An 11,391-nucleotide genomic window follows, 5' to 3' on the forward strand; every position below is an offset into this window, starting at 1 on the left:
GAGAGAGAGAGAGAGAGAGAGAGAGAGAGACTGACTTACCTGTGTACAGACTCATCTTTGCCATGTTGCTGTCTGACAGCTTCACCCAATGAGACGCCGTCTTCTCCACATATAGACCTGAATGTCGAGAGCACGCTGTCCAATGAAGCCTGTGCAGACACAGACACAGACACACACACACACACACACACACACACACACACACGTTTGCTGTAACCTAAACGTCACTAACGTTACAAGATAACGTTGCCTAACATTAACGTTATCCCACTCAAAAGGTGGAGCTAAAAGGTCGATGCCACAGCAGCTAACGTTATGTTACGTTACAGTATTACAGCAATGCTGTTACACTGCGTGCTTTATTAACGTTAGCCATGTCACTGCATTTTGGGTTTATTAACGCTAAACTAGCTAACGCTACATGGATAAAAGTAAGGTATTCTACCGTCTCGGCAACAAACTTACTCTGGCGGTGCTTTCTGATGTAATGCTGCGACACTGCAGGAGGTAACGTCGGTGAGACAGCAACCGCCGACTCGGTGTCAAGCCAAGCAACATGTTTTACCGGTCTACCTGGCACGGAACAAGGTCAGGAACTAAGCTAGTACCTTTCTTTTACCGTCTGTGGCTAGTACTTTATCAAAGAAGCACAAATAACTACACAACTTCCGGAATTCATTTCAGAATAAAACACAACTAGGCCTACTAAAGAAGCATATTCACAACTAATCACACAGAATGCTTAATTGTAACATTTATGATAATTGTTCGTATTATTATTATTATTAATAATATTATTATAATAAGGGGATCTTTCGGAGTATATGTGTGTAATGTGTAGAAAGAGTAACAAAAACATTATTATGCAAAACAGGGTTTGTGAAAGGCGCTATATAGAATAACATTATTATTATTATTATTATTATTATTATTATAAACAAATTAGGACCAAGGACCCCTAATGCTGATCCACAACTAAATATGTTTCACTTATTGATGCATACCATTGCATTGTCACGCAAAATGCAGTTTAACGGGATTTGGCAGTTACTTTAAGGAAATATTTATACAGTATAATTATTAATGTTGTCATACAGTACTTCAGTTGGATGTCTAATATTTAAAGGTCTGTTAGCAAATCGTGTGCTTATATTTTGAAGTCCACCTCGTGTGTTTCCGGTTCTCTGATGGCGCTTGCAGAAGGACGACGTGACAAAGTAACTGTTTTTTCAAAAGGAGGCGCTGCCGGTCAAAGGAAAGGGAGTGTGGGAAGTTCCAGGTGGGACGGGAAGCTGCTGCTGCTCCATAACCTCTTCAGTCTTAAAGGAAGTTCCGTAAGTTCGACGCCTTATCTTACCAAATGAACCAAATTTACTGTATTTGTGAGGAAATTGCTCTGCTAGGCTTTATGGGTATTGTTGTCCTTTTAAAAGTTACATGTTGTTTTTGTTAGCATTGGTAAGTTAGCAGTTCAAAGTACACAGCTGAACAACTTATGTCAGTCACTGGCCTATTTATGAACAGGTATTGTCAACTGTAAGTTAAATCCAAAAATATAGCAAATGCACTCAGGTGGATTTTATTGCCATTTTAATCAAGACATTAACCGTTTAATCATCATAAAACATGCTCTGTGGATGGAAGTGTAAGTTAATTTTTAGCTAAAAATCAGGTTCACCTGCGTTGATTACTGTACAGATCTTACATAAGGAATTAAGTTATTATATAGCCTGTTTGCTTAATTTTATAAGGTAATCTGGTGGAAGGGCATTCAATTAGGGATTGTAACAACGCATTAATGTATGTGATAATAACGCATTATGTAATAAAACGTCAACATGTAATAACATGTATACTTTAACGTGTAACAATGCCCGCATTATGTTATAGTTATATTATAATAAAAACTCCAAACGCAATATGTAGCCTAATAAACTAGTGACTTATTGACTAGTGTAAGGTAATATACATGCATTTTTTAAAATCTACTTCACTATGATTCACACTGGAATCCATAAAATAAACATGACAATGTTATGACAAAAATGAATGAAGGCATCTGTTTTAGTTAGTAATTACATAATGCAACATATTACATTTTCTTTAAAAAAAAGAAAAGAAAAAAAAGAAAGAAAAAAAAGTCGGATCCCCGCAGAAATTGATTACATATTGCGCTCAGGTGTTTATTACAAAATGCAGCATCTTATTACATAATGCAGGTGTTTTTACACAATGAAGTATAAATGTATTACCTTTTTACATTTTATTACATAATGCGTTTTAATGCCATATTTGTTGCTTGATAATGGTTTTAAATGGTTTTAAATGTGTAACCATCCCTTACACAGCTGCTTTCCCTCTGAGAGGCCATGTACCCCGTAGACCTTCCAGATGTGGACGACACCGGCCGCACATCAGCAGCTGAAAAGTATCTCTCCTCTTTAGAGTCAGGACCTTGTAATAAGGAGTGGTTTCAGTTATCACAGACGTTGAAGGTACCTTATATATTTTTACATTGTTCTCAGGACTCCACTTTGCACTACCTACCTACACTTTATGCTTATATATTTTATTTTGTGTTTTTATATTTCGTGTAGACACTGTAAAGGTGTTGCTTCAATCTCATTGCACAGATACTGCACTTGTGTATAATGACCATAAAGGCTTTCTATTCTTTTAAGATGATTTGTTGGGTATTTTGGCCTTTAACGGATAGGACAGTTACAGACAGGGAAGTGGAATGTGGGGGGTGGGTGGGGGGGGAGCCACAGGTCGGATTTAAACCCCGGGCACCCCCACTGTGGGGTTTTTAAGGGCTGCAACTACCGATTGTTTTCATGGCTAATATTTTTCTTATTATTTTTTTAATGGATGAGTTGTTTGATCTTTAACATTTTTGAAAATGGTGAAAAACTATTGGTCATTGGTTCCCAAGATGACGTTCAATGCCTCAAATGTCTCCTTTTAGTAGAAAGGAGAGAAGAAACTAGAATAGTCGAAATATTTACATTTTAGAGTCAGAGAATATTTTTTTAAACTGATTAATCGATAACCAAAATAGTTGGCCATTTATTTAATGGTTTCCAACTAATCGATCAATCTTTGCTGCGCTAGTTTTTTCACTAAATACGGCTTACAATTGGCAGCACGGTGGAGTTGATTTTGCAAATATCTGCAAAATCCTTGACACTGGTTTTGTTGCAGGTTAATATTTTGGCTACTGGAATGTTTCCTGTGAAGTTCAGCCATTTTATTTGACATGAGACAAGAAGGGAAAAGCAGGTTTTGGAGAAAGTAAGGAGTGTTTTTTGCTACACTGGTATTCTATATTGATGTTTTATTTCCAGGATTGTTCAGGTGCAGCTGGAAATTCCCCCGGACGTCCATCCCCTTCCTCTCTGTGTTGGTGCTCTAACCTGCGGCTGATTTCTGAGGACTATGGTTACCTGGTCCTCAGGTCTCTGCAGGGGAAATCCAGACAGCTAGCTAAACTATCTGTCCAATCTGAGGACTATGGTTACCTGGTCCTCAGATCTCTGCAGGGTAAATCCAGACAGCTAGCCAGACTATCTGTCCAATCGCAGTTTCTGTTGACGACTAAAACTACTTCTGAACGTACACATGTTCCACCAAAACAACTTCCTTCCTGAGCCTGTTTAGCAGCGGCACCTTGGCACCGGCCGGAGCTTAGCCCCTCCCACGACAATTGTGATTGGTTTAGAGAAATGCCAATAAACCAGAGCACGTTTTTCTCCCATCCAGGAATGCGGTGTGGACTAGCCAGACCTCCTCCGCAGTGCTGTGGAAGAAGGTCTGAACATGTGAGATTCCAGGTCAGGGAGGGTGGAGTCTTAGATCGCCAGACCTTCCTCCACAGAGCTTTGGTGCTAAGCTCCGGACGGAGCTTCCGGATTTAGAACGCCAACACAAAGAAAGCGGAAGGTGACGGACATCCGGCTGGAAAGAGTGATGGAATTTCCGGCGGCACCTGAACAATCCCCGAAGTGGAACGTCGTGGATACAGACGAGGAGCGTTACATGAATGCATGAAGCCGTCTTCCTGTGTGCTCAGGTAGCGATCACAGCTGACAGTGTGAGGCGGGTGCAGCTGTTTGAACATAACCAACCCGACTGGTCACTGCTGGCGCTTTACTCTCCAGATGACCCAACACAAGGTTCGGAACTAAGTCCCTTCGTCTACACGGACACCCAGTAAGACAAAGACTAATGCTTTCTGCTCTACCTTCCAGTGGTGGCTTTATACCTGCATGAGAAGTGGTGGTGTGTGGAGGACGTCTTACGAACCTCCAGCAAGTCCAGAAGTGGCTTGATTACGGTAAATATAAGCGCTGAACTATTTGCCATTGTTCAGATTCAATTCTTTCTAACAATACGTGGGTGCCGATTGGATTTGTATTCCAATTTTTATTTATTGCAGTGGATAGGATTGAGTATTTCGACTTTTGCTTTTCCTTTGATAAAAACTAGAATAGAATTAAAATAGAATAATATACTTCTAGAGACAATATATCCTGAGACATTTCTAGAAAAGTGTTTTCTAAAAAGAATACAGAATCAGTCAGTCAGTCTGAAATTTATTTGCATTTGTAAAGACGAATGTAACATGGAATTTTCTAAATTTTCTGCTTTTGCTGGAAATATTTTCTGTTTCTACAGTGACACCAACTACATCATGTCAACAATCGTGTTGCGGTTTCTGTGCTGCTTGTTCTCATCAGTGCTCCCTAAGGCCTCGTGTTCTCCCCAGGTGCAGTCGATCACGGAGCGGGTGATAGTGTTCCTGCTCAGTCAGGTAGTGGAGAGGTCCTCGCAGGAGAAGGTCTTGTTCTCCCTGCACCCCCCCACAGAGAGCTGCAAACTGCTGTGGAGGGACAGCCAGGCGGTCGGCTTCTACACCGTCAAACACAAAGGTAGGATGGAGGAGGACACGGAGAATATGAGAATGAATGTGTTCTTTTACATGAAATCTTGCCTACTACAGTTTTAACTTTGGCAGTTGTTGCTCCTTAAAGGTATAATATGTTAATTTTGTCTCTGCGTCCTGTTTTCTCCCGGCACACACACGCCCAGTATACCAGAATATAGACGAGATATGAGGTTTGTGCGTGTTAGTTTAAACGGAGTTAAGTTCTTCTACTGAAGATAAAAACACTAGCTTTTAGACTACGTTTACACGTGGACGGGTATTTTCATAAACTGACATTTCATCTTTTCCAGTTTCAACAATAACATTGTGCCCGGTTGTCAGTTTTCACAAGTGTTCATTTACACGTACCTGTGTGTATCTGCCCTCAAGAGCACACCAAACCTGTAGGTGGCAGTGTGACAAGAAGCTCAAGCCCACGTTTGCCAATCAGAATCATGTAAATAGCAACAACAGCTCACTTCCTCTATTCTCTTCCTCGGCTACCTACACCGCCGTTTGTCTCAGTTTACAATCATGCGAACCAAGATTTCAAAAATCTCCACTCAGGCCGGAGTTTTTAGAAAGACTCGTTGTCAGAGAAGAATTGTCAGTGTGTAAACGAAGGGAAATGTCCACTTGCACTGTGTGCACTTTTGGCTTAAAACTCTTCTTAAAACCCAAAGCATAGCCATTTAAATGTAGCATGAGTTATTTACTGGAATGATGTGCATTATTAAGTACAGGAAAGGCACCAAAATACTACTACCAACTCTCCTTTGGAGCGTAGGCTGCGCACGTCTTCAGAAATTAATGCTACGTGTCTGCAAGATGCAATTCAGCAAATGAGGGGCAGTAAATCATCTGACAGGCAAGAGCCCAGGAATATCTCTCGGGTTGGCCAGGTATGACATGGCCCTGATCTGCCCCCCAGTGGGTATACGTTTAATCCTCCAGGTACACGCAAAGTAAACAGGTAAGTACATGAACAATAACTTTCACATTGGCGCCGCTTGTCCACGTGTAGGCATTGTTAAAAAGCAAGTGTGTTGGAGCCTTAACGGTGCTGCTGGTGTTCCAGGCAGCCTGTGTGAAGCCTGGAGCAGCCGCTGCTACCTGCTGCCCGCCCTGGACACCGTGCTGGTGAGGAGGAGCTGGAGGAGGAGAGGCCTGGGGCTTCAGATGCTGGAAGATTACTGCTCCTCCTTCTACACAGAGACGTGTCTGGGAATCAGCTCTCCATTATCCCCCAGCATGGCAGCAGGTCAGCCGCCCCCCAAATAAAGCCCCTTCATTTGTTTATGTTACCTGTAGGGGATCCATGGACTGCAAAAACAAAGTCCAAAATCCAAAACGGTCCAGGGGAAAAGGCAAGACAAAAACAGCAGCACAAAGGCAGGGAAAAACTCCCAGGGGAACACAGGAACGGAACAAACGTAGAACACTCCGACAGGAACACACACAGCAACGCACAAAACCATCTGATAAGAGACAGGGGAGCACAGACACTAAATCCACCGGGTAACGAGGTAACGAGAGGCAGGTGATGAGAGGGCTGGGAAACAGGTGGAACACATCAGGTAATCACAGGAGCGGGAAAAACACAGGAAGTAAAGCTAAAGACAAGACAGAGACCAGACTATCAAAATAAAACAGGAAACAGAACATCCAGACAGGAACAACACCACAAGACTGGGGAGGAAACACAGAGAATAACAGAAAACAGAACAAAGAAGCAGGATAAAAACCAAAACCATAACGGTTTATTCACATTCTAGTTCTTTGCCCACTTTTCTTCATATCTTCTTATCTAGAGGAGACCTTCTCCTGATGAATGTATATTTCCTGTCATTTTTCCCTTATGGCATGAATGCAATATGGGAATAACTGGCAAAGTTACTTGGAAACAGCAGATCAAATACAATAAAAGTCACATCACAGTAAAAGAAGAAAAGAGCTCGTGACTCTCAGGTTGTGTGTGTCCCGTGTGTTCAGTGTGCCGGAGCTTTCTGCAGCAGCACAAGGAACATCTGGAGCAGCTGTATGAGGTGGAGGCTCCAGGGGACTGGACCCAGCGCCGGAACATCTGGCTCGGCATCCAGCTGGGCCGCTACTCCCTCGGTACACTTCATATTTGGTGTTTAGACGTTTGAAAATCTTTTACATTTTAGACATCAGACAGCAAAACCAAGTTTTCCCAAAGATTCCAATCTTTTTGGAGCTTGTCTACATTCAAGAGTACCCCTCGCTAGGGCTGGGCAACATGGCTGACAACTTTATCACCATTTCAGTGTTTCATATCGGTCGATCGATCGATAATCGATAATTATTGATATTTTTATGACCTATTTAAATAAGGACGAGGAGAAAAATATATTACATTTAAACATTTTTATTTTAAACTTAACCTTCCTCTGATTATAAGCCCCTCAGTTATGAAGGCAGGCATGTCAACTCAACCATGGAAAACATTATAAATAATTACAATGTAAACATAATTCTAACATCACAATGAACACTTAACAATTATCTCTAGACATTAAGGTGCAAAATCAATGCTAAGAAATGCTACATCAAGTATAATAAAATAGTGCAACGTGTTAAATATAAACAGAGAAACCTGAGACCTGAGCTGATTCACCTTCTGGTGAATAAAGGCTTTTAAAAGATGTCCAGAAAAATTACAATAAAACTGAGGTAGGCTTTACATCTGTAACATAAAACAGTGATTCAGTATTGTACAGTAGCATCGATTTGAAATATAAAACCAGCATAGAAATATGAAAAACTCTTCCACTTATTCTTACTCTACGCAGGTTCTGTTAGTGAAGAACACGAGACAACGATATGGCGCAACCACTGATACTGTTACATGATTGGCTGTTAGTGTGTCACTCCCTACGTTGCTAGGTTACCGGAGAGCGAGTGCCTTTGCTATGCAGCCAAACTTGCTTTGAAAAAAAAAATGACTGAACGTTTTATCGAATTCATTTTTTATTGATATTGATTACGTGTCTATACTTAGACATATTGTTATCGTTGGATAGCCCAGCCCTACCTTGCCTACCTTCATGAGACCTCATCTGACCCGTGTCTTTCTACTGTAGGTGATGGTGAGGAGAATAGTCCAACATCAGGAGAAATGCAGAAGAATGAAGGCGACGACTCCTCTCAGAAGGTGGGATCCTCTCCTCATGTTAATAAGAAACACTATGTCATGAACCAGCTCAGCGTTAGGACATGATCTGGCTTACCACTAGGGATGGGTCTGAAGACCTGGTTCTATTAAGGACCCAGTTTTAAATTTCTCAAAATCCCCAAATCCACAAGGTGGACTAGTGGATCATATAACGTCTAAAAATAGATACGTGCACAAACCAGAAAAATGATTTAGAAGCACAGTGGCCCTGAGGACTAAAGACTAAAGACTCACAGCTGCTAGGTGAGTGAGTGTGGGAGGCCACAGGGGCTCAGATAGGTAGACATGGGATTGGAGGAGGAGAAACGTTGGCGTCGGTGTTCAGATTTGAAACCAAAACGGGTCAGAAGTGTTTCCAAATGTCAAACGCCAGAGCAGGGGGAATGGGAATGAGAGGGGGAAACACCAGAGCGGGGGAATGAGAGGAACCTGAGAGGGGAAACGCAAGGGGCCAGTGGAATGAGAGGGGAAACGCCAGAGCAGGGGGAATGAGAGGGGGAAACACCAGAGAGGGGGAATGAGAGGAAGAGGAGGGGGAAACGCCAGGCCGGTGGAATGAGGGGGGAAAGCCAGAGAGGGGAATGAGAGGGGGAACGCCAAGGCAAGGGGAATGAGAGGGGAGGAAACGCCAGGCAGGGGAATGAGAGGGGGAAAACAAAGCAGGGGGAATGAGAGGAAGGAGAGGGGGAAACGCCAGGGCCGGTGAATGAGAGGGGAAACGCAGAGCAGGGGGAATGAGAGGGGAAACACCAGAGCAGGGGGAATGAGAGAATGAGAGGGGGAAACGCCAAGCAGGGGGAAGAGAGGGGAACACCAGAGCAGGGGGAATGAGAGGAATGAGAGGGGAAACGCCAAGGCAAGGGGAATGAGAAGGGGAAACACCAGAACAGGGGGAATGAGAGCAATGAGAGGGGGAAACGCCAGGGCAGGGGCATGAGAGCAATGAGAGGGGGAAACGCCAGGCAGGGGGAATGAGAGGGGGGAAACACCAGAGCAGGGGGAATGAGAGGAATGAGAGGGGGAAACGCCAAGGCAAGGGGAATGAGAGGGGGAAACACCAGAGCAGGGGGGATGAGAGGGAATGAGAAGGGGGAAATGCCAGGGCAGGGGGAATGAGAGGGAATGAGAGTCTCCTCTGTTGTTCCAGACCTCCAGTCGTTCTGTGGACCCGACCTCAGCCAGCACCTGTAATGTGAGCATCCCACTGGTAATAGACTCTCCCTGTGATCCAAGCCGAGGACGAAGCTCCCCGAGCAGGGAGATCTCTGGAACAGGATGTCCTGCAGCCCACGCTGATGGTCTGCACCCTGGATCCCCCAGCAGACCACCACAGGCCGGGCCCTCTCTATCTGCAGAGCCACGCAGAGAGAAAACACCGAGACGTGCCAAACGGGTCAGAAGGTCATGAGGAAACGGACACAGCACAAACTGTTCATTCTGATTAGGGGATGCTCATTCTTAGTGGTTCTCAACCTTATAAAATAATGTTTTAACATTACTGTTGTCTTCCCGTCGACCATGCAACTTTTTATTTCTGGGTCAGACTTTTTTCTTTAAATTTTTGAAGCTTTTCCCAACGTTTTTATCATCAGTTTTTTGTCACTTCTTCCAATATTTTTGTCGAGATTTTGCCGGGTTTTTTTGCCATTTCCTTTAAGCTTTTTTCAACATTCTTTTATCATTTTCTTTTCAAATGCTATAAAATTGAATAAAACACCCAGAATCAATGACTGTAGTGAACTGATCATTTAATCTACTTGTGAAGAGTGTTGTAGGGAACAAGAAACCCGCATTTCTGATATAGAAATGTTTTGAAAATGGGTCAAATTTGACCGAAAGACAACACGACGGTGAAGCCAAGTAGTCCCCCCCCCCCGACCAGCACAAAACTATATAATAAGGAACAATCATAGACCGTTAATACAGTGCTTGAAGTCATATATTTACTAAACATCAACCTTGTAACATTTAAATGGTACATTTCAAATGCACTGGAAAAAAGGCCACTTCTAAAAAAGTTTTTAAAAACCCCGATATAGATACTTTTTCATGTATTTAGTAAAAAACAAAAAATGCCATTGAAAGAATTCAAAATTTTAACGCTATTTTAACAATCTAAGCACACAGCAAGCGTAAAGCTTCACGCCCAGAATGCACCTGAACACACCTCTCTGTAAGACTAGCACGCCCAGAATGCACCTGAACACACCTCCCTGTAAGACCAGCACCCCCCAGATGCACCTGAACACACCCCCTGTAAGACAAGCACCCCCAGACATGCACCTGAACACACCTCCCTGTAAGACCAGCACGCCCAGAATGCACCTGAACACACCTCACGTAAGACAGCACGCCAGAATGCACTGAACACACTCCCTGTAGACCAGCACCCCCAGAATGCACCTGACACACCTCCCTGTAAGACCAGCACCCCCAGAATGCACCTGAACACACCTCCCTGTAAGACCAGCCCGCCAAGAATGCACCTGAACACACCTCCTGTAAGACCAGCACGCCCAGAATGCACCTGACACACACTCCCTGTAAGACCAGCACCCCAGAATGCACTGAACACATCTCCCTGTAAGACCGGCACCCCAGAAGGACACTGAACAACCTCCTTAAGACCGCACCCCCAGAATGCACCTGAAACACCTCCCTGTAAGACCAGCACGCCCAGAATGCACCTGAACACACCTCCTGTAGACCAGCACCCCCAGAATGCACCTGAACACCTCCTGTAAGACCAGCCCCCAGAATGCACCGAAACAACACCTCCCTGTAAGACCAGCACCCCCAGAATGCACCTGAACACACTCCCTGTAAGACCAGCACCCCCCAGATGCACGAAAAACATCTCCCTGTAAGACCAGCAACCCCAGAATGCCCTGAACACCCCTCCCTGTAAGACCAGCCACCCAGAATGACACTGAAACACCCTCCCTGTAAGACCGGAACACGCCAGGAATGCAACCGGAACACACCTCCCTGTAAGACCAGCACGCCCAGAATGCACCTGAACACACCCTCTACGTTTGACGATAAACTGATTTTTGGTTTAGTTTTTTCTTGTAATACAGTAATGAAGTTGAGACGGATTCAACTTTTGGAGAAACGCAAAGGGGAGTGGGTTGTTTTTCATATTTTTTGACGGGTTAGAAATCTAGGCCTACCTCTTGTAAGTGATGGTGGGGACCCCCAACCCAAAAAAATAAAAATAAATCTACGCCTAAATTGTGTTCACTGCATGCAACAGTCATTTCCCCCA

The 11,391-nt window shown here is 43.7% G+C and overlaps 2 protein-coding genes and 2 long non-coding RNA genes across 6 annotated transcripts in view; 1 reads left to right on the top strand and 3 right to left on the bottom strand.

Moving 5' to 3' along the window:
* Positions 1 to 640, bottom strand: part of LOC116694564 (probable D-lactate dehydrogenase, mitochondrial) — a 10,342-nt gene extending 9,702 nt beyond the window's left edge. For both annotated transcript variants that reach the window (XM_032524338.1, XM_032524337.1), the window contains exons 1-2: positions 466 to 640; positions 40 to 149 (exon numbers count right to left, since the gene is read on the bottom strand). In XM_032524338.1, coding sequence (XP_032380229.1) covers positions 40 to 149; positions 466 to 558 — 203 coding nt within the window. In that variant the 5' untranslated portion in view covers positions 559 to 640. The remainder of the gene's footprint in view (positions 1 to 39; positions 150 to 465) is intronic.
* Positions 641 to 1,127: 487 nt separating this feature from the next.
* On the top strand, positions 1,128 to 9,906 carry LOC116694574 (protein FAM169B). 2 transcript variants are annotated; one of them, XM_032524363.1, is made up of 9 exons: positions 1,128 to 1,334; positions 2,349 to 2,495; positions 4,073 to 4,175; positions 4,251 to 4,336; positions 4,769 to 4,931; positions 6,006 to 6,188; positions 6,920 to 7,045; positions 8,032 to 8,102; positions 9,271 to 9,906. In XM_032524363.1, the coding sequence occupies exons 2-9, from the start codon at positions 2,370 to 2,372 to the stop codon at positions 9,529 to 9,531; spliced, it is 1,119 nt and encodes a 372-aa protein (XP_032380254.1). In that variant the 5' UTR covers positions 1,128 to 1,334; positions 2,349 to 2,369; the 3' UTR covers positions 9,532 to 9,906. The 2 variants fall into 2 exon arrangements, with proteins under 2 accessions (XP_032380254.1, XP_032380255.1); XM_032524364.1 differs by having other exon boundaries at positions 1,316 to 1,334; positions 3,763 to 4,175.
* LOC116694607 (uncharacterized) lies at positions 7,305 to 7,666 on the bottom strand. Its single transcript, XR_004333217.1, has 2 exons — positions 7,566 to 7,666; positions 7,305 to 7,442 (listed from the first exon to the last, which is right to left on the bottom strand). It is a non-coding gene; the product is annotated as an uncharacterized LOC116694607 (long non-coding RNA).
* A 678-nt stretch (positions 9,907 to 10,584) lies between the features above and the next one.
* On the bottom strand, positions 10,585 to 10,958 carry LOC116694611 (uncharacterized). Its single transcript, XR_004333221.1, has 3 exons — positions 10,899 to 10,958; positions 10,770 to 10,820; positions 10,585 to 10,650 (listed from the first exon to the last, which is right to left on the bottom strand). It is a non-coding gene; the product is annotated as an uncharacterized LOC116694611 (long non-coding RNA).
* Positions 10,959 to 11,391: the final 433 nt, after the last annotated feature.

Source organism: Etheostoma spectabile, chromosome 8 (genome assembly GCF_008692095.1).
Source record: "Etheostoma spectabile isolate EspeVRDwgs_2016 chromosome 8, UIUC_Espe_1.0, whole genome shotgun sequence".
NCBI lineage: Eukaryota > Metazoa > Chordata > Actinopteri > Perciformes > Percidae > Etheostoma > Etheostoma spectabile.

Coding starts and splice junctions, on each gene's coding strand:
- LOC116694574 (XM_032524363.1), top strand. CDS start 2,370: ATGTACCCCGTAGACCTTCCAGATGTGGACGACACCGGCCGCACATCA. Junction 6,189..6,919: donor ATCCCCCAGCATGGCAGCAG/GTCAGCCGCCCC, acceptor CCGTGTGTTCAG/TGTGCCGGAGCTTTCTGCAG. Junction 7,046..8,031: donor GCTGGGCCGCTACTCCCTCG/GTACACTTCATA, acceptor TTTCTACTGTAG/GTGATGGTGAGGAGAATAGT.